The 27,383-nt window shown below is 56.4% G+C and overlaps 13 protein-coding genes across 13 annotated transcripts in view; 4 read left to right on the plus strand and 9 right to left on the minus strand.

The window, feature by feature from the left end:
* The window catches only part of POSPLADRAFT_1175650 (hypothetical protein), a gene marked incomplete at its 3' end in the record, with an annotated part of 6,516 nt that extends 5,300 nt beyond the window's left edge, over positions 1 to 1,216 (minus strand). The window contains exons 1-2 of the mRNA XM_024488370.1: positions 1,139 to 1,216; positions 427 to 1,089 (exon numbers count right to left, since the gene is read on the minus strand). Coding sequence (XP_024343729.1) covers positions 427 to 1,083 — 657 coding nt within the window. The 5' untranslated portion in view covers positions 1,084 to 1,089; positions 1,139 to 1,216. The remainder of the gene's footprint in view (positions 1 to 426; positions 1,090 to 1,138) is intronic.
* A 220-nt stretch (positions 1,217 to 1,436) lies between these two features.
* Positions 1,437 to 4,225, plus strand: POSPLADRAFT_1127489 (hypothetical protein; the record flags this gene model as incomplete). The annotated part of the gene is made up of 3 exons (XM_024483635.1): positions 1,437 to 2,421; positions 2,513 to 2,704; positions 4,125 to 4,225. The coding sequence occupies 3 exons, from the start codon at positions 1,437 to 1,439 to the stop codon at positions 4,223 to 4,225; spliced, it is 1,278 nt and encodes a 425-aa protein (XP_024343730.1).
* Positions 4,226 to 5,133: 908 nt separating this feature from the next.
* POSPLADRAFT_1051101 (hypothetical protein) lies at positions 5,134 to 6,311 on the minus strand (the record flags this gene model as incomplete). Its single annotated transcript, XM_024480119.1, has 5 exons — positions 5,134 to 5,635; positions 5,685 to 5,816; positions 5,869 to 6,025; positions 6,084 to 6,197; positions 6,251 to 6,311. The coding sequence occupies 5 exons, from the start codon at positions 6,309 to 6,311 to the stop codon at positions 5,134 to 5,136; spliced, it is 966 nt and encodes a 321-aa protein (XP_024343731.1).
* A 371-nt stretch (positions 6,312 to 6,682) lies between these two features.
* On the minus strand, positions 6,683 to 8,180 carry POSPLADRAFT_1051102 (hypothetical protein; the record flags this gene model as incomplete). The annotated part of the gene is made up of 4 exons (XM_024480120.1): positions 6,683 to 6,798; positions 6,851 to 7,297; positions 7,352 to 7,759; positions 7,811 to 8,180. The coding sequence occupies 4 exons, from the start codon at positions 8,178 to 8,180 to the stop codon at positions 6,683 to 6,685; spliced, it is 1,341 nt and encodes a 446-aa protein (XP_024343732.1).
* A 398-nt stretch (positions 8,181 to 8,578) lies between these two features.
* On the minus strand, positions 8,579 to 9,157 carry POSPLADRAFT_1051103 (hypothetical protein; the record flags this gene model as incomplete). Its single annotated transcript, XM_024480121.1, has 3 exons — positions 8,579 to 8,677; positions 8,733 to 8,952; positions 9,015 to 9,157. 3 exons carry the CDS (start codon positions 9,155 to 9,157, stop codon positions 8,579 to 8,581), a joined length of 462 nt encoding a protein of 153 aa, XP_024343733.1.
* Positions 9,158 to 9,519: 362 nt separating this feature from the next.
* On the minus strand, positions 9,520 to 10,377 carry POSPLADRAFT_1037795 (hypothetical protein). The gene is made up of 2 exons (XM_024477269.1): positions 10,186 to 10,377; positions 9,520 to 10,132 (listed from the first exon to the last, which is right to left on the minus strand). Exons 1-2 carry the CDS (start codon positions 10,324 to 10,326, stop codon positions 9,800 to 9,802), a joined length of 474 nt encoding a protein of 157 aa, XP_024343734.1. The 5' UTR covers positions 10,327 to 10,377; the 3' UTR covers positions 9,520 to 9,799.
* Positions 10,378 to 12,936: 2,559 nt separating this feature from the next.
* Positions 12,937 to 13,202, minus strand: POSPLADRAFT_1105752 (hypothetical protein; the record flags this gene model as incomplete). The annotated part of the gene is made up of 2 exons (XM_024483280.1): positions 12,937 to 13,025; positions 13,085 to 13,202. Coding segments are annotated over 2 exons (207 nt in total), but the record flags the coding sequence as incomplete, so codon positions are not given.
* Positions 13,203 to 14,059: 857 nt separating this feature from the next.
* Positions 14,060 to 14,571, plus strand: POSPLADRAFT_1042236 (hypothetical protein; the record flags this gene model as incomplete). Its single annotated transcript, XM_024478067.1, has 2 exons — positions 14,060 to 14,333; positions 14,444 to 14,571. The coding sequence occupies 2 exons, from the start codon at positions 14,060 to 14,062 to the stop codon at positions 14,569 to 14,571; spliced, it is 402 nt and encodes a 133-aa protein (XP_024343736.1).
* Positions 14,572 to 15,033: 462 nt separating this feature from the next.
* Positions 15,034 to 17,137, minus strand: POSPLADRAFT_1130039 (hypothetical protein; the record flags this gene model as incomplete). Its single annotated transcript, XM_024483910.1, has 5 exons — positions 15,034 to 15,171; positions 15,464 to 15,571; positions 15,717 to 16,412; positions 16,617 to 16,689; positions 16,773 to 17,137. Coding segments are annotated over 5 exons (1,380 nt in total), but the record flags the coding sequence as incomplete, so codon positions are not given.
* A 125-nt stretch (positions 17,138 to 17,262) lies between these two features.
* POSPLADRAFT_1072101 (hypothetical protein) lies at positions 17,263 to 21,361 on the minus strand (the record flags this gene model as incomplete). Its single annotated transcript, XM_024482484.1, has 15 exons — positions 17,263 to 17,719; positions 17,772 to 17,808; positions 17,858 to 17,984; positions 18,037 to 18,188; positions 18,245 to 18,606; positions 18,663 to 19,059; positions 19,113 to 19,362; positions 19,418 to 19,581; positions 19,640 to 19,735; positions 19,791 to 20,015; positions 20,066 to 20,250; positions 20,311 to 20,596; positions 20,653 to 20,801; positions 20,856 to 21,303; positions 21,353 to 21,361. The coding sequence occupies 15 exons, from the start codon at positions 21,359 to 21,361 to the stop codon at positions 17,406 to 17,408; spliced, it is 3,201 nt and encodes a 1,066-aa protein (XP_024343738.1). The 3' UTR covers positions 17,263 to 17,405.
* Positions 21,362 to 21,725: 364 nt separating this feature from the next.
* On the plus strand, positions 21,726 to 23,102 carry POSPLADRAFT_1042239 (hypothetical protein; the record flags this gene model as incomplete). Its single annotated transcript, XM_024478068.1, has 10 exons — positions 21,726 to 21,755; positions 21,837 to 21,899; positions 21,952 to 21,956; positions 22,018 to 22,321; positions 22,376 to 22,413; positions 22,469 to 22,477; positions 22,588 to 22,631; positions 22,692 to 22,822; positions 22,895 to 23,008; positions 23,061 to 23,102. The coding sequence occupies 10 exons, from the start codon at positions 21,726 to 21,728 to the stop codon at positions 23,100 to 23,102; spliced, it is 780 nt and encodes a 259-aa protein (XP_024343739.1).
* Positions 23,103 to 23,438: 336 nt separating this feature from the next.
* Positions 23,439 to 25,163, minus strand: POSPLADRAFT_1127386 (hypothetical protein; the record flags this gene model as incomplete). Its single annotated transcript, XM_024483618.1, has 4 exons — positions 23,439 to 23,775; positions 23,832 to 24,531; positions 24,588 to 24,911; positions 24,965 to 25,163. 4 exons carry the CDS (start codon positions 25,161 to 25,163, stop codon positions 23,439 to 23,441), a joined length of 1,560 nt encoding a protein of 519 aa, XP_024343740.1.
* Positions 25,164 to 25,373: 210 nt separating this feature from the next.
* On the plus strand, positions 25,374 to 26,588 carry POSPLADRAFT_1037797 (hypothetical protein). The gene is made up of 9 exons (XM_024477270.1): positions 25,374 to 25,400; positions 25,467 to 25,551; positions 25,626 to 25,720; positions 25,777 to 25,883; positions 25,938 to 26,000; positions 26,053 to 26,098; positions 26,150 to 26,261; positions 26,317 to 26,362; positions 26,413 to 26,588. Exons 3-9 carry the CDS (start codon positions 25,692 to 25,694, stop codon positions 26,466 to 26,468), a joined length of 459 nt encoding a protein of 152 aa, XP_024343741.1. The 5' UTR covers positions 25,374 to 25,400; positions 25,467 to 25,551; positions 25,626 to 25,691; the 3' UTR covers positions 26,469 to 26,588.
* Positions 26,589 to 27,383: the final 795 nt, after the last annotated feature.

Genomic DNA, 27,383 nt, shown 5'->3' on the forward strand with positions numbered 1-27,383 from the left:
GCCTAGCGAGGCGCGGAGAAGTGCGAGTTGTAGGTCTTGTTCCCTGATCATGGTTGATGGCCCCGACCGACCAGTCAGCCGTGAGATCTTGAGCCGCTCTATCTCTCTAATAAGGGACAGCGCAAACTCTCCATTCCTGAGCAGGAAATAGTTGGCGCTGTGTAATGGACTCGGTCAGATGTTCAAGGATGTATGAGACCACCTTACTCACAGCGAATCAACGGCAACCTCAACGTCCTTGCGGGTCAAGACGTTGTGCCAAAGCCACTCACTGACTGTCGTCCTGATGTCTGCAATGACGCGATCAAATGCGTACTGATCTTGCGGCAAGACTGTTTCTAGTAGCTGCGTATGCTCGACAGCTAGGATGCGAGGAAACTGGCGTATCCACTTCGCCGCTTTCACAGTACCGATGGCGCGGCCGACGTACGCTATAGACTCTCTCGACTGTGCGGACAGACACGATGGGACAGACCCTTCAAGCAGCGTGTAGTCCTTCGATGCCAGCGGGTCCTTGTCCGACACGGTCCCATGCACGACGAACGCCTGCAGCTGGGCGATCCAGACGCGCTGTACCGCATCACACAGCCGAGAGTAGATCGACGCTATCCGGTGTATACCCGTGTGCGAGCGCGTCAGGAGCAGGTCGACGAGCGGCCCCGGCTGCGCGTACCGCTTGTCCTGCAGGTCCTCGACGAGCTTCTCGAGGGCAGCAAGCGGGGCGTCCCACTCGGCGAAGGTGGCGCGGATGGAGGAGAGCGGGACGAAGGACCCGCTCGCGACGAGGCTCGCGTCGCGCCGGAGGACCTTCGCCTCGGTCTCGACGACGAGGTTCTCGTATTCGTCGCGGAGAATCTGGTTTAGCGTCGCACAGAGTGCCGCGCTGTAGCGCGACGGCGAGCGGGAGAGGGTGGCGCATGCGTCCTTGATCTTGCGGTAGCGCGCGGCTATCTGCCCGAGGGACTCGAGGCATTGCTGCTCGCCGGGATGCAGGAGGGGGGCGAATGCCGGATGAACGGTGTGGTCGGTGGGGAAGAGAGAGGATGAATGGCCCGCGAGAACTAGTAGGACTTCTGCAATCATGGTCAACTTGTGCCGTCAGGTATCATCCCTGTGTTGTGTGCAGTATAGCACTCACCCAGGGCCTGTACGCGTTGTGCTCACCGTCGGTTGGGAGTCACGATTGTAACGATGTGAATATGCAGTTCACAGCCGCGTAATGTTTGGTCCTAATTGCATGTAATGCCTGGACATCCTCAGAGCGCGTCAATCGCACATGTAAGAGAAACCGAACGCGAACTCACCTCGTCTTGATTTCTAAAGCGCGTCCGTCGCCAGCTGCCGCCGCAGCCGAGCGCGTCGCCCAAAGTGCACGTGATGACATATACCCGGGCAACGCGTCTGAGATCACCGTCTGCACTGCAGCCATCTCGGCGATGGACGACCACACACCACCCGGCGACACGCACGGCGGGCACGTCGAGCACGCCTACGCTGTGTCCCCTCCGCATTTTGCCTTTGACGACGCGTTCTCCGATGCCGACGATGCCGAGGAGAGGCTCGAGTTCTCACCCGAGGCCATTCGCGAAGATATCGCGAAGACGTTCACGAACCTCGACAAACACGTAGCACAGGACGAGGCAGAGGATTTTGCGAGGAAGATTGGCTTTGCTGTCGACTCAAATACCTCGGTGTCGACGTTCGACATTGACGCCGCGGCGTCCGAGCCGCGCTCGCCCGCAGCATCCCCGCCGGGTATGGTGCGCTCGATGTCCACGGCTTCTCATGTCACGTCGCTGGCGTCGCCGGGCTCTCTCTATGACATCCCTCTCTCGGAAAGCGCCTCTGGCCTCAGGATATCGGATGAGCCGTCCTCTTACTTTCATGAGCACGATGCTGCCGAGCAAGTCCGAGACGCCATCCCCGAGCGCAAGTCGTCCCCCAAGCCTGCTCAGGAACATCCCCCTGTAGTGGTTGAGGTAAAGTCGGACCCCGTACATGAAACAGACAACTACGTCGAGGTCGCACCACGTTCTGTCTCTCACGACGAGTTTCGTGCCCGAACCGTCTCGCCCCAACCCACCACCCCTCAATCTGCAGCCAGTATTGTCTCATCTCTGTCCGCTGCCAGTATCGCCTCTACATCAACGTCTCACATACCAACATCAGCATCTCTGCCCTCTCCTGCATCCAATGCATCCAACGTATCCAACATGTCCAACATGTCCAACATGTCCACCACGTCGACCACTTCCGCCCCGTCTACATTTCAACATCGTCAAGTGCGTTCTTTGGGGCCCAGCGCCCTCGACAGATTCATCAGCCATACCCGCCCCTCGTTCCTCCCGCCCAAGCCGCGGACAGAGGACAAGAAGCACTTGGCCGACTGGGAGGCAATGATGAAACGCAGCAGAGTCGCCGGTAAGTGCAGCAAGTCTGCCACCTCTGCGCCGTGAATAAGTCTTTATCGGCTCAGCCTGTTTACTCTCTTTATCTGCATGGTAATTAACAGAGGAGAAGAGACGCAAAGCGCTGCAGGAACGGCGATATGCGCGAGAGAGGAAGATCGAAGAATCGATCGGGATCTGGGAGCGCGACATCGTCCCGGACTGGACTGTCGTGCAGCGAAATCCTGCGATGAGAAAGCTCTGGTGGGGTGGAATCCCGACCAAGCTGAGGGCGACTATGTGGCAGAATGCTGCTGGTAACGCGCTTGTCCTGAACAAAGGTACGAGACTAGCTGTCCCGCGGAATATTTGATGCAGATACTGGGTAGATACGTACAAGACCTGCCTATCGCGAGCGAATAAAGCAATCGCCCATGGCACCTTCCCAACGACCGTTCTTGGCATGATAGAAGAGGATATCAAGACCACATTACCGACACTTCACGTATTTATGCCGGGGACTGGTCCTATGTATCAGGACCTGAAGGACATGTTATGTGCATGGGTCGTCTCGCGTTCAGACGAGGGTCTGGGCTATGTTTATGGAATAGCCAAGGTCGCAGCGATGATTCTGCTCAACATGGCGGCCCCACAAGGCTTTGTCGTGATGAGGAATTTGTTGGAACGTCATTGTATGCGGTCATTTTACGGTGGGCTTACGTCCAAAGACGATGTGGGTCTGACGTTGCCTTTATTTTACCTGCACTCACTCATTTTTAACACTGCAGGCAGAAGCGTACTACAGGTAGCTTGTATATCCCTCGCGCTTCAACCGTCTCTCACTCCAGTGCAGGATCTTTGATACCCTATTGGCAGATGGAATGCCCAAGAGTGAGCGCACAATCTATTCTACGTGAGCCACGCGAGGTTCTCAGTCGCTGTCTACTTCTAGTCTATTTCAACTTCAAGCAGCACCAGATATCGCCCTCTTCCTATCTTCCTGAATGGCTGATACCGCTTTTCCTGGATCATCTCCCATTTGAAGCCTGCGCGCGAATATGGGACATTCTCCTGCTCGAAGGAGATTCGTTCCTGTACCGTGCTGCAATCGGGATTCTGGCAGTGCTCGAGCCTCGATTGTTCTTCCCCGACCGTCGCGAGCTTCTAGAGCTGCTTAAGTGGGTTGCCATCTCGTTCTCAGATACATCTGTCATTCAACGTGCATATATCCAGGGGCGAGAACAAAGCTGCGATAGACGCCGCGAAGCGCGAAGGCCGTCCGCTCGATGGACCAAAGTACGAGATCTACGGCGTAGATGAGGAGACGCTCTGGGAGCGACTCGACAGTATGGACGAATGGTGGCGAGAAAGCACATGGACAAGGCTAATCCAAAGAGAATTACCAGACTTGTAACAATACGAGCACCTAGAGATGGGACTTTGAGTGAGTTATTATTCTTCGTTGTGTTTCTTATAATATTATTGCCATTTGTTCCATTTTGCATCATGGTTATTGAGTGACTTGTGGGGATGACGGCACGAGGTAGGTGTCTCCCTTCTCGTCGACATCACTCTCTTTGCCGCCCATAATCGGCTCATAGAACGTTATCGCAGATTTGATGTCGTCATATCATGATCCGTGCGTCTTGTAAAATGAAATGAGCCGCTGCAGAGGCCGCCTCGACGGTCTCGCACTCACCTCCCGGAGTCTAGGTGAACGCCACATGTCACGTGCAGGGAGGGCTGGAGCGTACAAGAACGGCCTTCTGCAGAATCTGGTCCATCTAGGCCATGCCGCCATCATGCGCCCACAACCCCTCAGACGCAATGCCCCTTGACCTGCCAGCATGTCTAGGGCAATTGCTGTTATACCGTGTTCCTATTTCCCTCGAGCCTGCGGTACGATGCCGACGTCTCGTCCCCCGCAGACGCGCCCGCCTGGTCTATGCATATGTCCAGACTGAGCGAGACGAGTCCTCCTGTTCCGAAATCCTGCGAGCGCAGGACAATATGACTGTGTCGTGCCACGCTTTGCCGAGGCTCGCGATGGTATTTAAGACGGACTGTTTCTGGGTATATTCCACACCAACCCAGGTTACACACACACTCTGCACTCGCACGAGCACACGCCTCCTACATATCCTACATCCTCAGCCCCATCCTCGCCTACACATCCTCCAAGATGATGAACCTCATTGCCGCACGCAAGCCTGTGAGTATACCGAGCCTTTCATTGACATATCCTGGTTCCTGACAATATTCGCCTCATTCATGTTCAGTCATTGATCCTCTTCGGCAGTATACAAACTGTCATGTGGACGCTCGTCTGGCGCCAATGGCAACAGCCAAGGTCAGATTATATGTTTTGAGCGGGCTGCTACGATGTGCTGAACTTAGCCATTCACAGCTTGATTGAGGGGCCCCTCCCCTCACACATCCCGAAGGGCCACATAGGGCGCAACCGGTTTCAAGTCTCAACGGGTGCCTATGCACACGCATAGGCATCCTGAGCATCATGAACGCCTTGAGCTCCTGGGAGACTATCTTATCACGCGGTCAGACGACTGGCGGTTTTTTGTACTCTACTGCAACGGAGAGCTTGGCCCCACCTAGCCCGCAGCATCGCATATAGCAGTTTGTACCATAGAACACATCATAGCAAGGCATTTTCGTCGCATTTTCAAAACAAGACAGAGAAACATATAGCATTTTCCGCAAGAGAGCAAATAGTACATGTGTGCGCGGTCTAGCTTGCGTCAATCGCCGTATCCCCGCTTGAATCCTCGTCCTCCATTTGACTTTTCCAGAGCGCATACAGCTTCCGCCGGTTAGCGTCGCGCGTATCCTGCTCGCTCGCTATATCGAACATGCGCCGCAATAGCGCCTTGCGGAGCGCACCGCGCTTGACGGCGCCCTCGGCTTTTGGGTCGGACAGACAGGCGTTCTCCACGAGATGCGGGTAAGAGGGCGCCGAGAGACGTGGTCGTTTATGCCTTGGCGGCTCGTCCTCTTCTTGTGGCGGCTTGAGCGCCGCATAGAGCGGCTCGAGGAGCTCGGACTGTATGCGCTGGTATGTGGCGTTTGTGTGGGTGCGGGCAGCGAGAGTGAAGAAGGGCGTGAACAAGGTCGAGAGCGGTGCGGGAGGCGGTGGAGACGTTGACGTTGTCCCCAGTGCTTTATCGAGCTCTTCCAAATAAATATCAGCTAGGTGGTACCCGAGACTGGCGGGTACCCGCGTGTCATCTGGACTGCAGTCACGTCAGTAGAAGCGGAAGCAATGCCAAACGCAGGTCTCACCATAGAGGACCTCCGCGGCTCGTGTATATTGAGTTGCATTCGTCGCACGCAGCACTGTCCCACTCGGTTTTCATCAAGAGTCTGAAAGACGCGTTGACAAATCTCCGAATAAGCATGTAGTATTTGTCGATCCTGTATGATGTTTGTGAAATACGGAAATACGAAGGTAACGGTATGGACTAACCGCAGTCTGTCTATAGAGTTCCACTCCCGTACTGTCGCCTCCCAGAAACCACGGAGAAACGCTAATGATGACTGCGTGGTGCTGATGGTCAAGATAATTTCCGCCAATTCGCTTGCAAGAGCCTGCTGCACAAGAGGCTTGTCGGACATCCAGAAGCCTGAGAACCGTCAACATCGTTCGCCAGTGTAGATTCATTCATGACCGGAAGAACGCACAATAAAAGATACCCTTCCAGAGCTTTGCCATCTCAGACTTAGGCAGGGCATCTCGAGAAGGGTCCGAGAGAAACGCTGACAGGCCCTTGATCGCTTTGTCCCGTGTCTTCTTGTCTAGCATCTGTATGAGTCGTGCGCTAGGCGAAGAGAAGGTAACATCATCTCACCGGTGGATGCGAGATATTTGCCAAGGGGAGGGACATCGGTCGAGGACGATGCTGCAGCCATTCTGTTCTCCGTTGAAGTCCTTTAGCGACTGAGTCGGACTAGAAGAGGCTCTGAAACTACAAATCACAAGGTGCAATGTCCGAGTCGTGCCCAACACGATCGTTACGTTTTTCTGACCGCGTCCACCACGTGACTCCGATCTCGATCGATCTCGATAGGGATTTTGGCGGCGCTTGAGTGCCCCTTTGATTGACACGTTCACAACGCGACTTGTTACGATTGCTCTCACAGCGCTGTGGCGGGCATTCTTCATGTATGTATCTTACCATGGGGTGTCTGATCACAACCTCATATTGCCTATCCACTGCGGGTTTCATGTCCTCAATTATCATACAATACAAAAGTTGACATTTCACACAGTAACTATGCGATTATGCCCACATACCCTCCAGGGGGTCCGCAGGGATTTTATCCGAGTCCATAGACAGCTCCTCGAACACCTGCTGTATGCTCTCTTGCGATTCCTTCTCTTCCGCTTCGGTCAATGCTATGGCAGCTCCACATTAGCGCTTAACGTCTTCTAGGAGTCACTCACTCACCTATGCCTCTACCTTCGCCTAAACTTTGCTCCAAACCCTTGTCGCCGCTTCTGGCAGCAATGAACAACAGCTCTACTCCTTCGTAATCCAGCATCTGTTTTCGCTCGACGCTCGCAAACCGTAGGCCAAAGTCTTCCCTGCCCCTGCCGCCTCCCCTTCCGAACACCTCAGTCATGATGTCATCAGGGTAATCCACTGCACGATTCTTGGGAAGCCCAACGCGTCCGGGCCCCGTCGGCGGTGCGAGCGGATTCTTCACTTGCAGTACAAACGACGATGCGGCATGAATGCCTAGCTCTTCCTGAATTTCGCCGAAGTGCTCGGGCGTAGGATGGGAGAGGTAATAGCCGAAGTGGGTCTCACGCTGTGAAGGTATGCGGGCCTCCTTGTTGACGACGGCGTAGGCGCCACGAGCGGCGAGCCGCGCAGGGCCCTGGTGGCGCGTTCCTATGGACCCATAAGCGGACAGCCAAACACCCATGTACGTATATGTGTGCTCACCCCGCGTCTTCGTCTCGTACTGCTTGGGGCCAAGCCCTTCTTCCAGCTTCTTAAGATTTTCGCCCACGGTCACGGTGGTCGCCCAAAATATGTTGTTTCTCCCGCGACCCTCTTCGGGATCTGGCAGACTCTTCTTGCCGACGACAAGCAGGCGGAAGGGCTTCTTCTCTTCGTTCGTGGGCTCGTGCGCAGGCACGGCGTCCGCGCCCTGGGAGGACAACGTCATCTCTTGGTCTTCGCTCTTGGCCTCACCCGTCTTCGCGGGCTGCTCGGACGAGGCAGTGCTGAGATCCGGCTGGCGTGGAATAAGCAGAATGTGGAAGCGCTGCACGTCATCGATCGAGTGGGCTTCCTCAAGTTCGACCTTGGGACGGTAGAAGAAGTATATGTGCCCGCGTTCGATGGTGCCTGTGACTGGCAGTCAGACGTGCCCAACGCTACAGACCTAAAGTTACATACCAGTCTGGTATGTATGCGCTGCTGGATGATCTTTGGCAGCCTGCGTGTCTGCGCTGTTCTGTTCCTGCTTGGCTTCCAAGTCGACATCGCCCTTACTCTCCTCCTTCACACCGTCTTCCCCATTTGTCTCGAAATCTTCGGCATCCACAGTCTTAGCTTTCTTGGCAGGAGGCTCTTCCTTCTTCAATTCTTCGTCCTGCGGTTCCTGCGGTTCTGCATCTCGCTTTTCACCTGCCGCAGCAGCTTTGTCATGCGCATTCTCTCTCAGGGTTTCCTTCTTCCTTGTAGATGTCTTCCTGGTGCGAGGCGCTTGCTTGCGCTCGACGTCGCCAGCTTGCTGTGCTGCAGCCTGTCTGCGTGTAGTCGGCATCGTATGCTGTCGAGATGAAGGATGAGCGTACAGGACAGATTTCGATGTGCAGTGGTGGGGCGTGCGAAGATTCATGTGGGGTCCGGACTGACCAGACCAGAATCACTTCCTCAGTGACATCATCATACCGTCGCGTCTCCTCGCCCAGGCGCGTCTTGGGCACCGGTCACGTGGGCGCATACACCGCGTACTGCCACTGACGGCTCCGAGGTAACGCCGCCCGTGAATGATTCGCGTCATTTTGAATGCCAAGTGAACGAGGAAACTCTCTAACGGTGCGCGAATGCATACGTCGATTTCATTCTTGAGATACTTCGTTTGATTATGGTACAGGATGCCGAGATGAATGGCACATCGCTACTACTACAAGGGCACACATGACCATATGTGTAATCCATTTACGTCACGGTAATTCTCTTTGGGCCCTCTTGAGGCGCTGCCTTAGGGAAGGTGACAGTCAAGACGCCATTCTCCATGGACGCCTTAATCTCGTCAGTCTGGAAAGACAAGTCAGTACTCATCCTTCATAGAAAGGGATATCAGGTTACTTACGTTGACCCCAGGCGGGAGCTGTAAGCTCCTCGAAAACTTGCCAAACCGCCGCTCACGGACTGCATAGCCAGCCTCGTCGCGCTCGGTGGATTGTGTGCTCTCACCCGAGACTGTAAGTCTGTTGTTATGAACGTCAATGTTGACGTCCTCTTTCTTCAGACCAGGCAGCTCGAAGGTTGCTTCGACCTGGCCAGTCTGCGTGTTCTCGTGCACGTCCAATCTATTGGTAGGGAATCAGTACTTCGTGATATCGCCTAACTGGATGCAACAATGTCTACATACTTGGGCCATGCAATGACGCTGCGGTTCTCTGAGCGACGCTGCACTTGACCTTGAGGGACACCGACGTTCCTGTCGACGAGTGCCTGGTCAAGGAGGCTGTCGAACATTGCGAAAGGGTCGTAGAAGTATTGAGGGAGAGACATTGCAATGTAGTAAGTCAAAAGGCTTTAGCGAATACTGGAGGTGTTTCCTTGCTGATACTTTCTGTGGAAGCTGGGCCCCTTCCTCCTCTTCTTTTATACCTGCAGTACCCATCCCTCCACTTCGTCTGTCGACTGGCCTCGTCACGTCTCGTACGAACGTTCATGTACTGGCGCATCCTGGAAACGGCTCGAACCTTCCTCCTAACCCTAATGCGACGATGAGCGCTTCCGGTGACGCCATCGGAACATCACAACACCAAACAACACGTCCATAGTAGGAAAGTGTAGTTCGAGAACATCCAAGCAGTTCCCCGCCACCAGTGCGTTCCCTCAATCGCCGTTGCTACGTACAGTTAATGCTCCCGAGGCTGTGCGTTAAAGTTTGGACTTCATTTTGCGTAAACGTTGAGTCTATCACGTCTAACCCCATCCACAGGCCACGCCACACCGTCACAAGGCATCCCTCCGCTTGGCCTACCTCACCTATGCCGTTCTATCGCGGGCTCGGTGCACTTCATCTTTGCCTCAAGGCCATGCCAAGGGCCCCCCTTTCGCTAACTCGGCTTTTACCTTCTGCCGCCACTAGAAGTTGCATCTTATTAGTTCTTATTAGTCTGCGCAGTGTTCCAAGCCAACACAGCCCTACATGCAACTGCTAACTGTGGTAACACACGCAGATCTCGATGTGGGGCAGAAGACACCGAGGCGCGTTGAGGCTTCTTGGCGGTGTGATAGGCTTGCCGAGAGGAAGCTAAAACGTGGTGTCGCCAAGCGATGCGGGTTCTGACGATGATGATGTGCTTGCCAAGACGGCAAGGGCTGCGGCCTCAATGCCGTTCTATCGCTGATCCGTCGAAGACAGGCCCACTGACACCCATACCGGCGTTCTTGTGCTGCAGCCACACAAAACCGTGGAAAGATGCTCCCCAATGACATCCCCTCCGATCGCAAAGCGGACCATTCAGACGCTACCCCCGGTATGTTCCAGCTGCCTACAGGCTGATATCCCCTTCTAAAAAAACACGCACAGTCAGCATTTCCGGAGTTTGGCGCGAGGCTTGGTACGAAGCCTGCTGACCGCTAGTATCCGCATAGTCACCTATAGCCTGAATCATCCTGATTAGGGATTCCAGTCCCACATTTTTCACAGATTCCAATAAATCTTTCATCTTGAATGTAGCTGTCGCAAGCACCGAACGCCCGTCAGCTGCAGTTCCAATTGGAGTGGTAAGCCTCAGGGGCGTCGGTAAGGTACATGTAAAGACATAGGATGAGACGTAGCTAAGGCCAAGCGCATGTATGTCTGTTTACCTTGACAATCATCTTTTGCTGCCCCTTTCGGTAGCCTTTGCGACGTTTTTGTAAATCATGTAGCAAGGTGATATGCCCAGACATTCCAAGCAAATCTCACACCACTCGGTAGTGCTTTTTATATCGCAGCCAACAAAACACACGAGTATAAGAATTGTGGCGTTATTTATAATAACCTTCGGCAGCCGCGAAGCCCAACAAGGAGCAGCGCAAGCCCAGAGCGTGAAATACAGTATACACTAATACGATTATCAAAGACAAAAACTCTACACCAGTACAGAGGGTCCGGCCAAGGCCTGTCGTCCACAATTACACCAGCACACCCAACAGACCTCTCCTCTCCACGCCGCACGCCAGCAAAGACAGGAACGGCCCGCACCTATGCACTGACCATCTCGACATCCCGCATCTCCTGCCGCCGGGCGCGTGGCGGAGACGACGCGCCGAACCGCTCGCGGTACTCCCGGTTGATGGACACGAGCAGGTCCATCACGAGCCGCGCGTGCGCCGCCCGCTGTGCAGGCGTCACCGGCCGCGGCGCCCGCGTCTCGAGCTCGATGCGGCTCACCGCGCGCGCGAGGTCGTCCGAGTCGCGCCGCGTATGCGGCACGCGGGACGCGATCGCGCGGATGCTGGGCAGCTGCGACTGCGCCTGCGCCTGTGCCTGCGACTGCGACTGCGCGCGCGGCGGCGGGGAGAGCGTCGATGCGCGCGAGATGGGCGACGACGTGCCGTCGGTGCCGCCGGGCGACGGCGAGCGGTAGTGCAGCGGCGGGAGCTTGTACTTCTCGTCGCCGGACGTGAGGAGGGGGTAGAGCGAGTCGCCCTTGCGCGCCGACGAGGACGCGGGCGCCGACGCAGAGGGCACGGGCGGACGCGTGAGCGACGTCGTGAGCGAGCTGACGGACTCGGGCGTGAGCTTTGCGGGCGGGCCACGGTGCCCCGTCGTGCTCAGGCGGGGCTCCATGGGCTCGGGGCGGCTGCGCACCCCAGGCGCGCTTTTGAGGAGCGGGTTTACGCGCATGTTCCTCCCGTTGTAGTCCATGGGCGCCAGCTGCGCGGGCGGCGGCGCCTTGCTTGCGCGGACGTACCCGAAGGTCTCCTCCGGGAAGAAGAGCATGGGCGCGGAATCGTCGAGGTGCGGCGGCGTCGCATTACTCGGCGTGGATGGCGTGGAACGCGCTGAAGGCGACGCGCCAGGATGGGGGGCGCCGTCGTGCGACGGTGTGAGGTACTGCCCATATGTATGCGGCGCGTACTGCCTGGCGTAGCGCTCATCCGCATCAGAGGACACAGAAGAGATGCGCTGAACGCGCGCGCGCGAGCCGGCATACTGCATCTGCGGGGTGAACTGTGAATGCGCGGGCGCCATGTCGTGTGCGCTAGGATACCCCGCAAACTGCACTGCCTGCACGGACTGGTGCGCCGCGCGGCTCGGATAGGCGGGCGGCAAGTGATGTGAGGAGAAATCGACGGAAAGATAGCCTGTGTCGCCGTGGTAGCCCGCGCCGGAGCCCGGACCAGGCGCTGGGGGGATGCCAGGCATACCCGCTAGCCCAAGCTGCGACAGCGTCGCGGCGTCAAACAGGCTGTGCGGTGATGACTCCTCGGACGAGAGGTGATGCACCGGCCCTGACTGCGTGTGATAATGCTGCTGTGGATGCGAGCGAGAGCCGTTGGCCGCGCCCGCTACGTCGCGTCCAAGCGTCAGCAGAAAATCATTGACCGCAGCAAGCTCTTCTGGGCTACGGATGTCGAAGGATACTGAGCGCGGGTTGAACATAGCGTTGTTGGCCACCGAGTGCGCGCCTGTCACTGCGCCCATAGCCTGCTGTTGATACGCAAGCGAATTGAGGCGTGCGGCCATATCTGGTAGACCAAATATTATTAGCGGTCAGACAGCGTCAAAGACATGCGCGCTGTACGCACTCGGATCATAGGAGGGATTGACCTTCCGCTTCTTGACGTCTGTGAAGAAGTCATCGACACTGTACTCGTCGTGCGTGCGCTTCGAGCTGCTGCCGGACGTCCTGGACTGCGAGCCATCGACCGTGAGAACTTCCCAGGTGGGCAACTGGGCCTGAAGATGGTAAGGGTGGCCTCGCACAGGGGCGGACTCCGCGCTCGGGTATCTCACCGCGGCCTGCTCGATCTCGGGAGAAGGCGTGGAGAGAAGACCGTACTCAGCTAAGGGATAAGACTCAGCATGACCAATCAGCGAGGACGCGATGGGGATGACACATACCGGACGAGCGCTCGGACGCAGAGAGCGAGTTGCTCTTGGCACGGGCGGTGGGGACCTGGGCCTTGTCGTGGAGACGGCTGTGGGACGACGGGTCCCTGTTGTCGACGGTGGAGGCGGAGGCATCGAGGGCAGGGTGCTGCTCGCCGCGGACGCGGGTCGTGTAGGACGGGTCGGCGACGGTGATAGCCTTGGAGTGTTTGTGCTGGGCGTGATGTTCCTCGGTATGGATCTTCTCATGCTTCTTGAGGTCCTGAGGGCGCTTGAACGGTTTCTTGCAGATAACACAGACATGGGGCTTGAGCGGCGTGTGGACTGGGGGCCGGGGTGTGAGATCCGAGATCGAGGCAAGCAAAAGGATGATGGATACGCACCGCGGAGGTGGCTGGTTATGTGGTCGCGTTTTGCACAGCTGGTGCCACAGTCCTTCCACTTGCACGTGAGGCAGAGGTTGCCGGTGCTCTTGCGGCCGATGTGGTCGTTGCAGAGGTGGTTGTAGAGGGCCTCGGGGTCGGCGAAGTACTTGTCACAGTCGGCCCACTGGCAGTCGTGGCGGGCGACGAGGTCGTCGGTTGGCAGTGAGGGAGCGGCGGGCGGGGGAGTCTGCTGCGCGTCGGACGCTGCCGAGGCCTTGGAGGACTCGGAGTGGGAGTGGGGGGGCGGTGAGGCCGAGGGGTGTGGGTGGCGGGGGGAAGCGGCCATGACGGGGAAGAGGTTGTCGTCGTCGGTGGGGACGATGTCGAAGGGGTAGAGCTGGCGGTAGAGGGTGTTCTGGAGGGTGGTGAGGGGGACGAGGGACCTGGGGTCGGCGTCGTCGAGCGGCATGGCTGAAGAGAGCACTTGACCTCTTAAAATGCCCTCCTATCGAGATCTCTTGGCACTCGTCCGCCAAGCCCAGCTCTCTTGGCGGGGCTTGGCACTCCATCCCTCTCTCCCACTTCCTTATACAGCCCTCGGCTCTCTCCGCATCTTCTTCCCACGCCGTCCTGCGCGCTCACGCGTGGCTCGCTCGACGAGCACGGCGGGCTGTTCGTGCCTCACCTCCTCATAGCATGAGTAGCCCGACGATCCTCCAAGGTCTACCCGCACGCGGCCTGATACGCTCCGTTGCATTGGCTATGCCCAGACGACACATGCAGGTGCGGAACGCCGGAGTCGCGTCTCGCCGTGTGCGCTACAGCAGCTCTGCCGTTTCTGTCGTACTCTCACAGCGCAGCGCCGCTGTCACACATCATCATCATCTGGCTTGGGCCGTGGTGCGCCGTACTACTGAATGGCATGGCAGCATTGGGCGATCGAGTGAACGCGCGAAGGCGAGATCGCGTGAGGCCAGACGCCACGCGCCGGCCATGCCGCAAATGGGCGGGAGGGCCCCGGACACCGCGGTGGGCCGGCGGGAAGGACAGGCTTGGGCGTGCCAAGCCGCACATCCACCCGCCAAGAAGCACGCGCTCTGCGATCGCACCCCGCCGCGCTGGGCCCTGGCTGCCGCTCTGGGCGCCATGCCCATCTCGTGCGCCGCCGTGCGACCCGCCCACTCGCGACGTTGCCCGAGCCCCTCGGAGCGCACAGCGTCTGTCTGGCGCCTGCGGGTGGCTGCGGGACCTGCGATCGGCGACATGGGTGCGTGCGTCGGCCCCCGCGCGGTCTCACTCTCTATCGGCCCTCGTCCGCCTTCTCTGCCCTGCATTCTGCAATATATACGCACCACCACCCACGGGTCGTCCCGGGAGGATCACACCCTGCCCGCACGCCGGATATTGCGGGGAAGATCGTGAGACGGGCCCACCAGTACTTGGGAGCGTTGTGGGACCTCGTCCCGGACGCACTTGTTGCAGCTGCGAACCGTCGACGGGCGTAATCGGGGACCGCTGAGTCGTCCACACAGCGTTCACGATGCCGTACACCGCAGCGTACACAGGGATCCCGCTGCTGTCTGTCGCGAGTTCCGGCCAGGGCATTATCAATACTACTACGTTGAATGAATAGCAGTATGGCGATCGGGCGGCCGCCAAGCCATCATATCGCCGCACACTGGCGCCCTCTCGCCCCAGGGCGGGCGATCGTCCTCGGCGCCAGCTTAATTTTGGAACAACGTCAGTGCTCTCGCCGCCGCCTGCCTCTCAGCCTTGTCCATAGCTCTCCCCTGCCACCTGACCAGCCACCTCGGGCCCTCCTGCCACGTCTAGCCCGGCCTTTTGTTCCCGCAAACAGGCCGCGAACCATCCGGACGCCCGTCTGGCTCTGCCCCGTCTTCCTTGCGCATGCAAATGTTTTGTCTCTCCTGTCCCCATGCTCGCCATAAAAAGTACGATCACAACAGTCAGCAAGCACGCTCATGTTTCTGCATTTTTGCAGCCAATCGCAGCCACCCGGAAAATACAGGGATGCTACCCGCGCCGTGCTCGGAGGAGCATGCACACGCGTACTGCTTGAAGTAATGACCCGTAGCGGCGCGACGCTGCAAAGCCACGGCGCGCTCAGAATGCGTGTTTCTAGCCGCTATCGTGAAATCACCGCACCGATGTTTTAGTCAAGTCGTATGCATGCTCCCCGGACGTGCCCCCGGGAAAGGGAACCACGATACTTCGCTCCCTCTGGGCTATGATTGGCCGCATGCATCCGTTGCGCTATGGGCCCAGCAATCCGGCAGCATGTCGCGTCGCTAGCAACCAAGCCGCGCTCCTTCTGCATGCTTCGCGGTTCGCGGTGCTGATAAGCACGTAAAAAACGGACGCTCGCAGGGAACGCACATCCTCGGTATTCTCGGGGCTGGCTCCAGGCATACGGACATGCACCCTCTCGGTTTCTTGATCGTGGGCGGCACGTTCAGAGCAGAAAGGGCTACCCAGAGCCGGAATCTGATGCGGTCATCAGAGTCATCAGAAAACCCGGTCACGCGCCCGCCCTGCTGCCTGCGTTGCCAATGGGCACTGCAGGGCTAACGGCGCCGTATCCACGACTGGCACGCCAGCGACACGGCGAGTTCGTTGCGTGTATACATACGCGGCCAGGAATCGTGATGCGCCCTCGCCCAGGGACGCGGATGGCCCCCTGTTGCCATTGGCCCCCCGGGTTACGCCATCCCGCGCGTAAAAGCCACTCTGCTTTGCCCCGCTCAGCGGTCGGCTGGAGCCACCGCGTTATCTGCACATGCACGGCTCGCGGGCTGGACGCACGGGGGCAGCAGCGCGCCACCCGAGCGCCAGGAGCCCGCGCGTTGCCGTTCGACGCGGCCCAGCAGCCCGCAGGATTGTATTGGCCCTTGACAGGGTAGGTGCCATCGTGCCCGCCCGCGCGGGCTAGATGCGAAACTCTGTCTCCCTTGCGTCGTGCGTGGCGCTCAGGCGTACGGCTGGTTACTCCGCGGATGGAATGTTGTCTCCTGCGCTCGGGTTGCGTTGCCCGGTACGCCGACCGCCCCATGGACAGGTAAGTGCAGGAAACGTCAAGAATGGCATTGCGCAGAGCTCGGCACCGGTGCGAGCAGCTGCTAGCGCATGCTCTGCGCGCCAGACGCAGAGCGTGTTGAATCCCGATGCATGTACGGCCCTGCCTTGGCCGCCAAGCTAAGACAAGGCTGGGCAGGCTTCTGCAGTCTGGGGAGCTAGAAGCCGCGCGATAGTTCTTGTGCCATGGGGAATGGACAGGGGTTGACCGCCCCTGTCGCCGTTTCGGCTCGATGAAGGGACTATGTTCCGTCTGGACAGATAACCGCTGGCCTGCAAGTGGTGGGGACCCGGATATAGATACCCAGACGCAGCAACTGAGGCGATACGAACCGCTTGCACTGCAGGATGGGGTGTCCAATTCATATTCATGGACACCCTTCCCGCACTAATGGCGATCACTGGACCTTGGGCTCTGGGGGTCGGAGGAGCATGTGGAGCAGACCCTGCAACGCACCGCGTCTATCCAGAGCCTATCACCAGGCGGTCCCGAAAGACGGAGGACAGCCCAACGCGAGCGAATGCCGACTCTGCATCAGTGAATCTAAACCGCGTTGCCAATACAGGGTTCTCGTGATTCTGACGGCGCGCCCAACACAGTTTGTGTTATCACATTCTGTCAATCGGCGTGATCCATGAACAATGTTGTATGAAATGAGATGCGGGGCTGTCAGCAATCGGGATCGGCCAAGGGCCGGTTGACGCGCCTGTTCGGTGCGCTGGATTGAGGACTGTGCGGGGATAGACCAGTTCTTGGGCAAGGGCTTGGAAGCCAAGCCCGTGGTAGGCGCGGATACCCATAAGGAGCTCAGAGCCCAGGCGGGAGCCACCCGGGTTGTTGTAACCAGTGGGTCCAATGGAATACGAAGGCCGCCTCCGGGCTGACACGGAGGGATCGATCGGGCTGCTCGGTATGACGTTCGGGCTGCTGCCTCCTCCGACCCCGCTCCCAGGCACACGCCCACACACCACACAGTCTGGCAGGCAGGCCGCAGAGACGCAGGCAGGGCCGGTGGCTATGTTGCAGCAAGGGATAAAAAAAGAATTACCTCTTGCGAAAACAGCCTTCGCGTTCGCAGGAATATCCGCGGAACATTCTCATGTGCGGATTTAACAAAAGGAGCCCCAAATGCCGGGTTGCTCCGTGGTACTCAATGCGTGGTCGTGATTTACAATGCGATCGGGATGTATAGCTACAGCAATGCAGGAGAGCAGTCCGTGTATATGAGACTTAGATAACGGGGGCCTACGATTTCTTCAGTGTCAGCTTCAGCTTGGGTCCTGACCCGGAAGGAGTCGGCGGGACATCGTCATCGTCATCCATCGCCATCACCGGCGGACTCGTCGCAAGGGGAGACGGGCCGTGGCTGCCAAGGGTCAGCGATGGGTTTGGGCGCAGGGAAGTCGCGCCGGCAGGTGAGAACAAGCTGTCAGAGCCGCCAGCAAATCCGAATCCAGGCCCGCCAGGAGAAGTCGCGGGAGGACTAGAAGCGGCAGGCGTTGGCAGAGGAGGGGAGCCGGAGTTGAACTCGGCCCAGCGGGGGCATTTGCGGTTCGTTTCTGGTGACACACCTTCAGTCGCCGGGCACATGTTCGCAATACAATCACTTACTCATATGACCCATCTGGCCGCAGTGCCCACATCGCCTCTGCGCGCGACGTGAGAGATAACCAATTACAGATGGAGAAACAACCCACCGTGGTATCAGGCTTGACCGGCCGATTGAGCTGCATGGGGGTACCACCCTCTTTGACGATCTTAGCGTTCTTTCTGTGAAGTCGGCGCTCCTGGTTCTTCTTCATCCTAGCGATCTCCTCCTCGAGCCTAGTGCTCATGTGAGACCGATGTCCGAGCCACGCGGTAATAAGAGGCCTACCGTTTCATCGCCCGCCTGTCTTTATCAGCATCGCCTGTTGGTGCCAGTGCATCTGCCGTCGTGGCTTCCTCTTCCAACGCTTGCTTCTTTTTGACATACGCGTTGATGACAGCAGAATCACGGATGATCTCCATCTTCCACTCGCCGTCAATCTGGTGTGTCATGGCAAGCATCAGCACGGAACTATGGCACGGCGCATGTCACACACCAATCGTTTGACCCGCAGCACCCTCCGTTGTGCATCAGGGCCCAAGCTCATCTCCCGATCGTGCACCAGAGAAGAGCCGCGGCTGAATGTAGGGGATGTTGGACCCGGGGTCTCACGTGGGGGATGGGGAGAAGCAGCGGGCGTGTACGCATTGAAACCATCATTCACAACAGACTGCCTGTGCTGCGGAGGCTTCTGCTCCGCCGCTCTCTTCTCGTCCTCGTCGGTGAGCTCTGGCTCGTCCTTGCGACTGAGCGAGTCAAACTGCGCTTTCCAGATGCGCTCGATTTCAGACTTGTAGATGAGCTGTTGTTCTGCGACGTTATATCGGTGGGCAGACTTCGGGCGGTTCTCGGCCTCCGCTGTCAATGGTTACGTTACGACTACGGACGGCAAGAAGTGCATCACATCCACTCACCTAACTTCTGTTCGTAATCCTCGCCCGCTTTGACGAAGATGTCCTTCATGGATACCCGAATGAAGCTAAAGGCTTCTCCACGGCCCGTAGGATCCCCTTCCCCATGCAGCCGCAGCATGGCTTTCGCCTGGGTAGCAAATAGGAAGTTCTTCGTTGTGATCCACGGGGCAAGCTGCTGTTCTACAGACAGGTTGCCCTCATCATCTTCGGCGACTTCCCCATTGAAGCTGTAACCGGCGTCCTGTAGATGGCGCTGGCCCACTTGCATGCTTTCGGATAGGACGACTTGCTCAGGGTTCACCATCTTCAGCATGTCGGCATCCGATGGGATCGTCCATGATGATTTGAGACGCCAGAAACCTTGATGCGGACCTCTGCGGTGGTACTCCATGAACTCCTGCGGAAGAGTTATCAGCATGTGCACGCGCACGTCATCCGGCGCATGCAAACCTTGAGTCGCTGGCGCATCTGCAATTCATTCTGGTCAGGGAAGTATTTCATCAGGCGCGAAATCTTCAGTCGCTCCTCCGCGCTCTTCTGGAGCAATTTGAACGCAATGATCTGGAGACGGTGCTTTATTGTGTTCGTGATTTTTCGCGAATGCGGCCCAGGGACTTCTGTCACAGGATACGTCTGCCCGACGACATACAGGTTTTTGATCTCACGGATGTAGTACTTCGTGTCACTCTTGCACGTCGACCTGTATCCCCAACTGTCAGATCGGCGATAGACCGGGATCAGTAGCGTTGACAGACCTGATGACCAAGAAGTCTGTAGGGTAAGGTTTATGTCGGAACAACGGTGCGCGCATAAGATTGTTGTACAGGGATGGGACGGTCTGGCCTGGGTATACATATCCGAATTTCATGAATGGGGATTCGTCCTGTGGCTCGATGACGATGGGTTCCCCAAGGTCGTACTATGACATACATTATGAATCATACATGTACGACAGGACAAATATCAAGGTAACGCACCTTAGGTATATGCTCGTCCCGCTCGTTCTTCTTACGGTAGTAGTTCACCAGGATGCTTCCCATGCCAAAATTCGAAATGATAGGGGGATGCTCTTCCTGGGTATTGCAAATCCAGTCAGACAGCTGCGATGGCACATGGCATGGTGCTTACAGAGAATTCCCAGAGGACAAAGTTGCTCGTGTCCCGAAGGCTGAGATCACCCGTCCTATGCAAACCCTCGCCGACGTTCCCACCCTTGCCCACCTTTCTTCCGGCCTTGTCTTTCTTTGTCTTGGCTGTCCTGACCTTGCTGAAGTGGATTTCAACATTCGCAGGGAACTGCATAGCTGGCCGATGGAAAGACCGGGCTTCTTGCTTAGATAGACGGGTTTTGTACTACGCAAGCTGTTGGTATGAAAATCCGACAACGTAGAGAAATGACGTACGAATGGCAGCTGTAGCTTCTGGGCAGGATATGCGTGTTCGACGACCAGCTGGCCGAAGGTTTGCCGGACACGGTGCCGTCCACCGTCCTTGTTGACCTCGTAGAATTGGTCATTAGATAAGTTGAACTTGTCTTTCGGCTGGTTATCAGTCCGCATTCTCTTTCGTGGCCGAACAGTATCATATCCTGCAAGTACGAGATCGTTAGCTTGTCTGCGTAAACCCTCAGACGGACGGTGATGCATACCCGCGGGTCGTTCGTCAACGTGATTATCCTCCTCGTTGAGCTCGAGTTGTGTAAAGTCACGAAAGGGGGCACGGGGATTCCATATGATACTCTGGGTCCAAACGCCAGATTCAAGGATCTTATTCTGTGGGGTCGTCAGGTCTGCGGCAGGCACGCCAGGCTGCATGAATCCGCCATCATCTTCAGCTTCATAGATGATTTGGTCCTCCCAGTTTGAGAGTAGAACAAGGTCAAAGGAGCGGTCATGTAGTGGCAGCGAGACCGGAAGCTCCGAATCTCCACGTTCCTAATAACGCGCTGTTATGCATGTGCATTGTCTCGGAAAAGAGACACAATACATACCTCCAAAGCTCGCCGGAGATCACCCTCGATGCTACTCGACGCAACAACTTCTTCTACCCGCTGACTCTCAACTTGTCTTTCCATGTCCCCGACAACGGAGGCGAGAAACCCTCTCGGGACCTCTCTCTTCCTGGGGTATACTGCTTCCACTGCGCAAGGGCTGTGTAAATACTTACAGGTCGTGTCGCAACACGTGTACGCACCCTGGAACGGTCTCCGAGAAACTCTTGATTTCTGTACTGTGAATCCTTTGAAAAGCTCCGTAAAGTTGAGGACCTTGTCCTTCTCAAATGTTGGAAATCGTTCGTGGACGGTCTTTGGTCTTTCTATCCGTCTTATTACAACCTTCTTTCGCTTCTCCCCTTTCCCCATCTGTTTCGGAGACTCCATCTCCGTCTTCACTTGAGCACCATCATCGGACCCCTCAGCCTCCAGCTCTCGGTCCACCTCGTCTTCCCAGTCTTCTCCCTCTCCAGGTCCAACGGCATCGGCGTCGTCCCACTTTTCACTGTAGATTTGATTAGAGGTTAAACTTGCAGTCCCAACGAGACCGAGTCGGTTGGTCAAGGCGGGTCCAGTGGGCAGGTCGAGTCCGCTGAGGACATTGTCGAGCGAGAATCCGGTCAGAGTAGAGATAACATCGCTCTCTTCCTATTAAAGAGCTGTAGTGAAATTCCGAGGAGCGACAGAGTTAGCTCACCTGCGACATGGTACTGGTGCTTGTGGTGAATTAGTCGATATAAATACCCAGTCCGCTATGCTAGATATGGCCCGGACTGAAGCGAATTTGAAGAGTGTGTCAGAAGCACTGAGGGGGAAAGCAGGCTTGGCGGTTGACGATGAAGAGTGCACAGTCGACGCGCTGTGCCGGTAAGCTTGTGGCTACTTACTGAGAAGTGATCGAGAGGCGAGCGTTTACTCACGCGTCCAGTCCGCGTGGCACGTGCGTGTATGACATGGGCGCTTCTTTACCGCGACGGGGTGCCCGCGACTGGCCCGCGGTGGCCTCTCACACAACAACGGCCAGGACAGTCTACAACGGTACATTTGTAGCCATGTCGGACAAGAAGAAAATGGACAAGGAGACGACGCAACGGCTGGAGGTGCGTCGCCCTACGTGGGCCCTGAGCGCGTTGTGTGTGCCATTTCATGTCGATCTCATTGCGGTTGATCTGCGCAACCAGGAGTTCCATAAAGCCGCCGCAGCGGTGGCGGATGATGTTGTATACAGCATATTCCCAAATAAGGTGCGTATCTGCCGTTATTTTTCTCTGTCCATACCTGCTCAGCCGCCGTCAGATATTGTAAATTATCGCCGCCTATATGAGTTATTTGACAACCATCATTGATGCGTTATACCCTCAGAGAACTGCAGCAGCTCATTGATGCTAGCTCTGACCCTTCGTCACCCTTCAATATCTCACATGCTACGTCAGCCACAGATGTCACCGTCTACCCTCCGCCGGGTCGGGCCCCCTCAGAAGAACCGGACTCAAAGAAGCGCAAGCGCAGCGCTGATGACGGTGTGAACGGCACGTCTGCTGCGGGGCTCACGTCTTCCAACGATGCCCACCATGCTAGATTCCCAAACCTTATTCTAGCGAACAAGCACCTCACCACTGTGCATGCGGCCGTCAAGAAGGAATGCGAGCAATTAGCAGAGCTCTGTGTAAGCGTTTAGCATCTACCTCATGACCACCCCTTATGCCACCCATACCTGCAGGACAAGGTCAAACTCTGGGTAAACCTGTCAATGCCCAAGTGAGCACGTCACGTTATTGCTGACCGAACTTGTTCGCTGATGCCTTATCGCCAGGATAGAAGAGTGCGTCCGATGCATCGCTACTGTTGTGTAGCCTAGATTGGCTAATGCATCGTGTGCTCCTTGCAGCGGAGATAATTTTGGTACGTCTCTGTCCCGTGGGCTATTTTTAGAAAACATCATGAGTTCTCCAATATAGGGGTGCAAATACAGGAAGGTACGCACCTTCGATTCGGAGTTATCTGTTGCAGCTCTTACAATCAGCGTCGGCGACCAGAGGTTCTGACCGAACTCCACCGCTCTCAGGAGAGCGCATACAATCTCCGAGATGCAGGAAGACAGGACCACCTGAATCGCGCAAAAATCTGCTCTAAAATCGTTAAGTACCCTCACATCGAAGATTACACCGTGCGGCCGTTTACCCTGCCATAAAATGAACACATCTGACCCATGACTACGGTTCGGTCGTTCTAATATTAGTTGGCGCTGAAAGAGCACGACGAGAAGCAACTCTATGTCGCGCGCCAGAATCTTTACGATCTCAGGAATGTATATGCCATTTTGACCGACATTCTTCACAAGAACATGACGAAGGTATACATCAGACCGTTCGTTCTGCTAAACTATCGCTTATCGCGGATTCTAGATTCGCTCGCCAAAGGGGAACAACCATTCGGGTCTTTACTAACCAGCTGCGCACGACTGTTCCGAGGCGGTGCCAATGCGCACACTGAACGGGAAAATAGGCAGTCATCCTCCGGCCAGGGTGTCAGGGGCACACTATTCCACCAGCTCCTTTGTGCATGTGGTGCACAGCTCCTGTAATTTCCGGCTAGTGAAGCTGACAAGGCTCACATTTCCCGACGTAGAACGTGACTCGCTTCGTATGACTGTAGTACGGACAGATTATGATATTTTTAGCCTTTCATAGACTCCGCCTTCGGTTATGCTCACAAAAATTCAGCCGAGGCTTCCTGGCCCGCATGGATATTCAAAACAAAATGCAAAATACAACATTGCTACCTTATACAGAAATAGTCTTGAATATGTTGAACCCGTCCAATGCAGTGCTAATCACGGCGCCCGGTATCTGTGGGTGCCAATGCACCTCCTTGACATCGCTCTGACCCTGGTGGACGAACAATAACTGCGGAGGCACATCCCGGCCACCTTCAGGGGTCTCGTCCATGGCGCCAGTTTCATCATCGTCCTGCTCAACCGCCAAATCCCAGAGGGTGACCTGATCGTCCGCTCCAGATGCAGCAAAAATGGAGTCTTCCGTGGGATGCCATTCAATTGACGTGATGGGGGCGCGATGCCAGGCGAAGGTGGCAGCCGGAGTAGGATCAGGAGTGGACGCCCTGCAATGTCCGAGTGAGAATGATCCTAATTCTGCCTGATGTGTTTCACTACGTACCCTTTTTTCGCGACGTTACGCAGGTCCCAGACCTTGACGCCACCCTCGTCTCCGCCGCTTAGCAGCAGGTATGACGTCGCGCGGTTCCAGCTGATGACGTTCACGTCGGACTCGTGTGCCCGCTCAATGCCCGCAACGCTCTTCCTGCCTTTGCTTCTAACATCCCAAATTTGAATACTCTGATCCGCAGAGCACGATGCGAACACGGTGGCTTCCGAGGGGCTCCATTGCAAGTCCTCCACACTCGATGTATGCGAAAGGAAGGGCTGGGAAAGCGCATTGAAGCCAGAAGGCGTCGTTGTAGTGAGGTATATCTTCGCATGGATGTCGCCGGTGAGCAGACGCAATGCCGATGGGCTTGCCCCTCCGGAGGATGCCCAATCCATTGCGAAGCCTTCTGTGCGGGCATGTGAGTTGATAGTGAACGCGGGGGAATGCGTTCGTGATTTGTCGGGTGAATAGCCTGGGACATCCAAGGCTTCAATTAGCGGTCGCACATCCCAAATGTGTACCTTCCCCGTTTCTGCCCAGCTGGCTACGTAATACGGCTGCGATGCTGGGGGAAGTGCTGAGGAAGAGGGAAGTGGTTGCGCGCGAACACGGTTGACACCCCCGAGGTGAGGGACAGACCGGAACTCAAGGATGGGGTCCTCATCCAGCGCCTCGTCGTCGTCGTCGTCGTTGTCGGAATCCGAGTCATCTGACCGATACACATGAGCATTACAGATGCCTTTGACCAAGGACATATCACTTTACCGGTATCCTTTTGTGTCCGGTGTAGAGAGCTCATCTTGTATACGGACAGCTCATTATTTTTTGCGACATCTGCTTGAGTTCCGGCTACGATGTATGCTGTGGCGGGGAATCGTTGCCGTTGGTCTCCAAGGTTGTCCCGCAAAACATCGAAGGAGAGACAAGGCCAATTCACGTTCATGGAATGTCGCATAAGGTAGACAGTATCGTCGGCTTCAAGTATTTCGTCTTTTTCTAGCTTGTGCACTCCTGGGATGAAGACGTTCGGCGCAGCGGGTGTCTCATCGGATTCTTCAATAGCAGGCATAACCCCGTCGACGTCCATTCCTTCATTTAAACGTTAGAAAATATGTACATTTGCACCGCTGCGGTGAGCATACCATCATCATCATCCTCCTTCTCTGCTCCATCTATTACGTCCTCGTCGCTTTCGTACTCGTCCTCCCACCCGTCTTCAAATTCACCGATCTCATCTTCAGGTACGGTCCTCTCCCGTTGCTCGGCTGCTCGTGGCGTCTTTCTTGATCCGGAGTCGTTCCCTGAGGTATGTTGAAGCTCCGTAGCCGTGCGTTTTGACATAGCTAAGTCGCGCGTAATTTGGGGAGCTTGCGCCGAAGCTAAATCGAGGAAACAAATGACCCTCGCGTAAGTCTCTACCTCCGGTGCTCGATACCGCGATCCAAAATTTTGGCGCTCGATCAGCTCACGTGACTCATGACGATCTCAGATCCTAGATTCGGGACATACGCGTTTGCCAAGCCGACTTATCGCGCAATGACCCTTTCTATTCGCGACTAACGACTCTATCTTTCTTCGGTATGTCTTTGCAAATATGCCTCTTCCGTAGCTTGTGGGCGTTTATGTTACATCAATGGTCGGCAGGCTCAAGTTGCAGGAAAAGCAGTGCAAACTCTGCCGTCGTACGCGTGTACTCTGCAGCCACGTATACGCCGTGCCGAACGCTTTTGTAAGCTATGCGCTGACGCATGCACTTATTCCGATTTTGACGGACCATTATCCCTATAAATTCTCGTTGTCAAGGGTTCTGAGTGGTCCCTTACCTCTTCACTTCCTCATTGACAACCGTTCGACCGAATTGCCCCCACAATGTCCACCTCGATCGTCCTTACTCGCGAGTGAGTTGCCTGTCTGGGCTTTGCACAGCCATTCTCATTTTTCTAACGCTTGCCAGGCACATCTATCCCGCCGTGGCGGTGGTATCGACCTTCTGGATATCATTTTGGCAAGCCATCAGGGTAGGATCTGCGCGTAAGGCCTCTGGGATCCACTATCCCCAACGTGAGCTTGGATCCTCGTGCTGAGTTACTACGAATGCTTACCTTTTTCGCAAAGTCTACGCAGAGAAGGCGGATGTTGTGGCATCAGTGGAAGCGAACAAGTTCAACTGCACACAGCGTATGTTGTATTTATCGTGAACTGTGTCCTGCGGTTGTGTCATCAGGTATAGGTGCCCACCAAAACACGTTGGAGTACATCCCCACCGTTGCTATTAGGTAGGCCCCCATATCAGTGATCCAACGCATTCAGCTGAAGACTTGCCTCAGCACGGTCATCACCTCGGTCAAGCACCCGCTCGTGGCTGCTTCCTTGTGTGGCGCATGGGCACTGTTCCGTGTGCCTTACACCATTGGATACAGCACTGGAGATCCTGCTCGCGTAAGCAAGCCCTGCCATTGCTGCTGTCCGTTATACCCTAATCTTTATCCACCAGCGCAACCTCCTGGGCAGTGCTGTAGTGGGAACAGTGATGTGGCTAGGTGCGCATGGCCACGCCTATGTAAAACACTCATTGACGTCTGGTGTACAGGGCTTCTCGCTGCATCAACGTGGACCCTTGTTGAGCTCCTGGGCGAAACGCTGTGAACAATCGCTTCGCGTGCTGTCCCTTGTTTTGTTGTCCACTTTTCAATACGTAGCCTGGGTGTCGGAAAGTCTGTTTGTATCCAAGTACATATCGCGTTCGATACTATGCAATGTCCGAGCATTGGCCCGAGGAGTGAACCATACTACTCTTTTGAACGACGAATAAGGTAAGGGGCATCTCGTGTTCGGCCGGTCGGTTGAGATCGCAAGCCATCATCGACTTGCAGATTGATGGCAATCTCCGTTCCAATCCCGTGGTCCTCGCCACACCTGCCCATATTGTACCCCCACCAGCAGACCCATCCCTTGCCTTCCTCTACCTACACCGAATCTTTATTCTCGACGATGTTAGGGCCCTCTCACCGTCCGCCCTTGCCCACGTCCTCTTCGGCCTTCGCTCTGCCTTCGACGTCGTCCTTATCCTCGCCACATACCACCTATGCACAAGACGACCTCAGCCAGTTCATGGCATCCCGTCTGCGGCGGCCCAGCCTCCTAGCCTCTCGCGCACCCCTCACCATCGCCGACACCCCGCTTCGCAGTCCCCTGGCTACCTCCGTCCTCACACGCCGCTCAAGCACCAACAACAGCAGCGAAGAGTCTGAAAGCGACCGCGAGAATGTCAAGATGATATGGACGGACAGTCCGTCCTCGGGCGACTCTGGCGCCACCACACCACTTCTCATGGGCCCGAGCCGCACGAACTCGACGGGGATGGACTCGGAGCGTGACCAGGAGAACGCCATGAAGACGAGCAGCGCGAGCAGTAGCAGGCCACGGAGCCCCTCCGCTCCACCGATGCCGCCAAGAGATCCGTCATTGTCCAACAGCGACATCGTCCTCGAGTCCTCGAGCTCTTCCCGCAGACACAGTCGGCGGCTATCGCATAACGTACGTCTGCCTATATGCGCCTAC

The sequence above is a fragment of the Postia placenta genome (genome assembly GCF_002117355.1).
Source record: "Postia placenta MAD-698-R-SB12 unplaced genomic scaffold POSPLAscaffold_1, whole genome shotgun sequence".
Classification (NCBI taxonomy): domain Eukaryota; kingdom Fungi; phylum Basidiomycota; class Agaricomycetes; order Polyporales; family Adustoporiaceae; genus Rhodonia; species Rhodonia placenta.

Bases quoted from the DNA above. Each gene is read 5' to 3' on its own strand.
- POSPLADRAFT_1037795 (XM_024477269.1), bottom strand. From the start codon at position 10,326: ATGAAAGATTTATTGGAATCTGTGAAAAATGTGGGACTGGAATCCCTA. The intron at 10,133-10,185 runs GTGCGTGTTTTT...TGGAACATACCG, and splicing joins AAACTCCGGAAATGCTGACT to GGGGTAGCGTCTGAATGGTC.
- POSPLADRAFT_1037797 (XM_024477270.1), top strand. From the start codon at position 25,692: ATGTCCACCTCGATCGTCCTTACTCGCGA. The intron at 25,721-25,776 runs GTGAGTTGCCTG...AACGCTTGCCAG, and splicing joins TCGATCGTCCTTACTCGCGA to GCACATCTATCCCGCCGTGG. The intron at 26,099-26,149 runs GTAGGCCCCCAT...GACTTGCCTCAG, and splicing joins ATCCCCACCGTTGCTATTAG to CACGGTCATCACCTCGGTCA.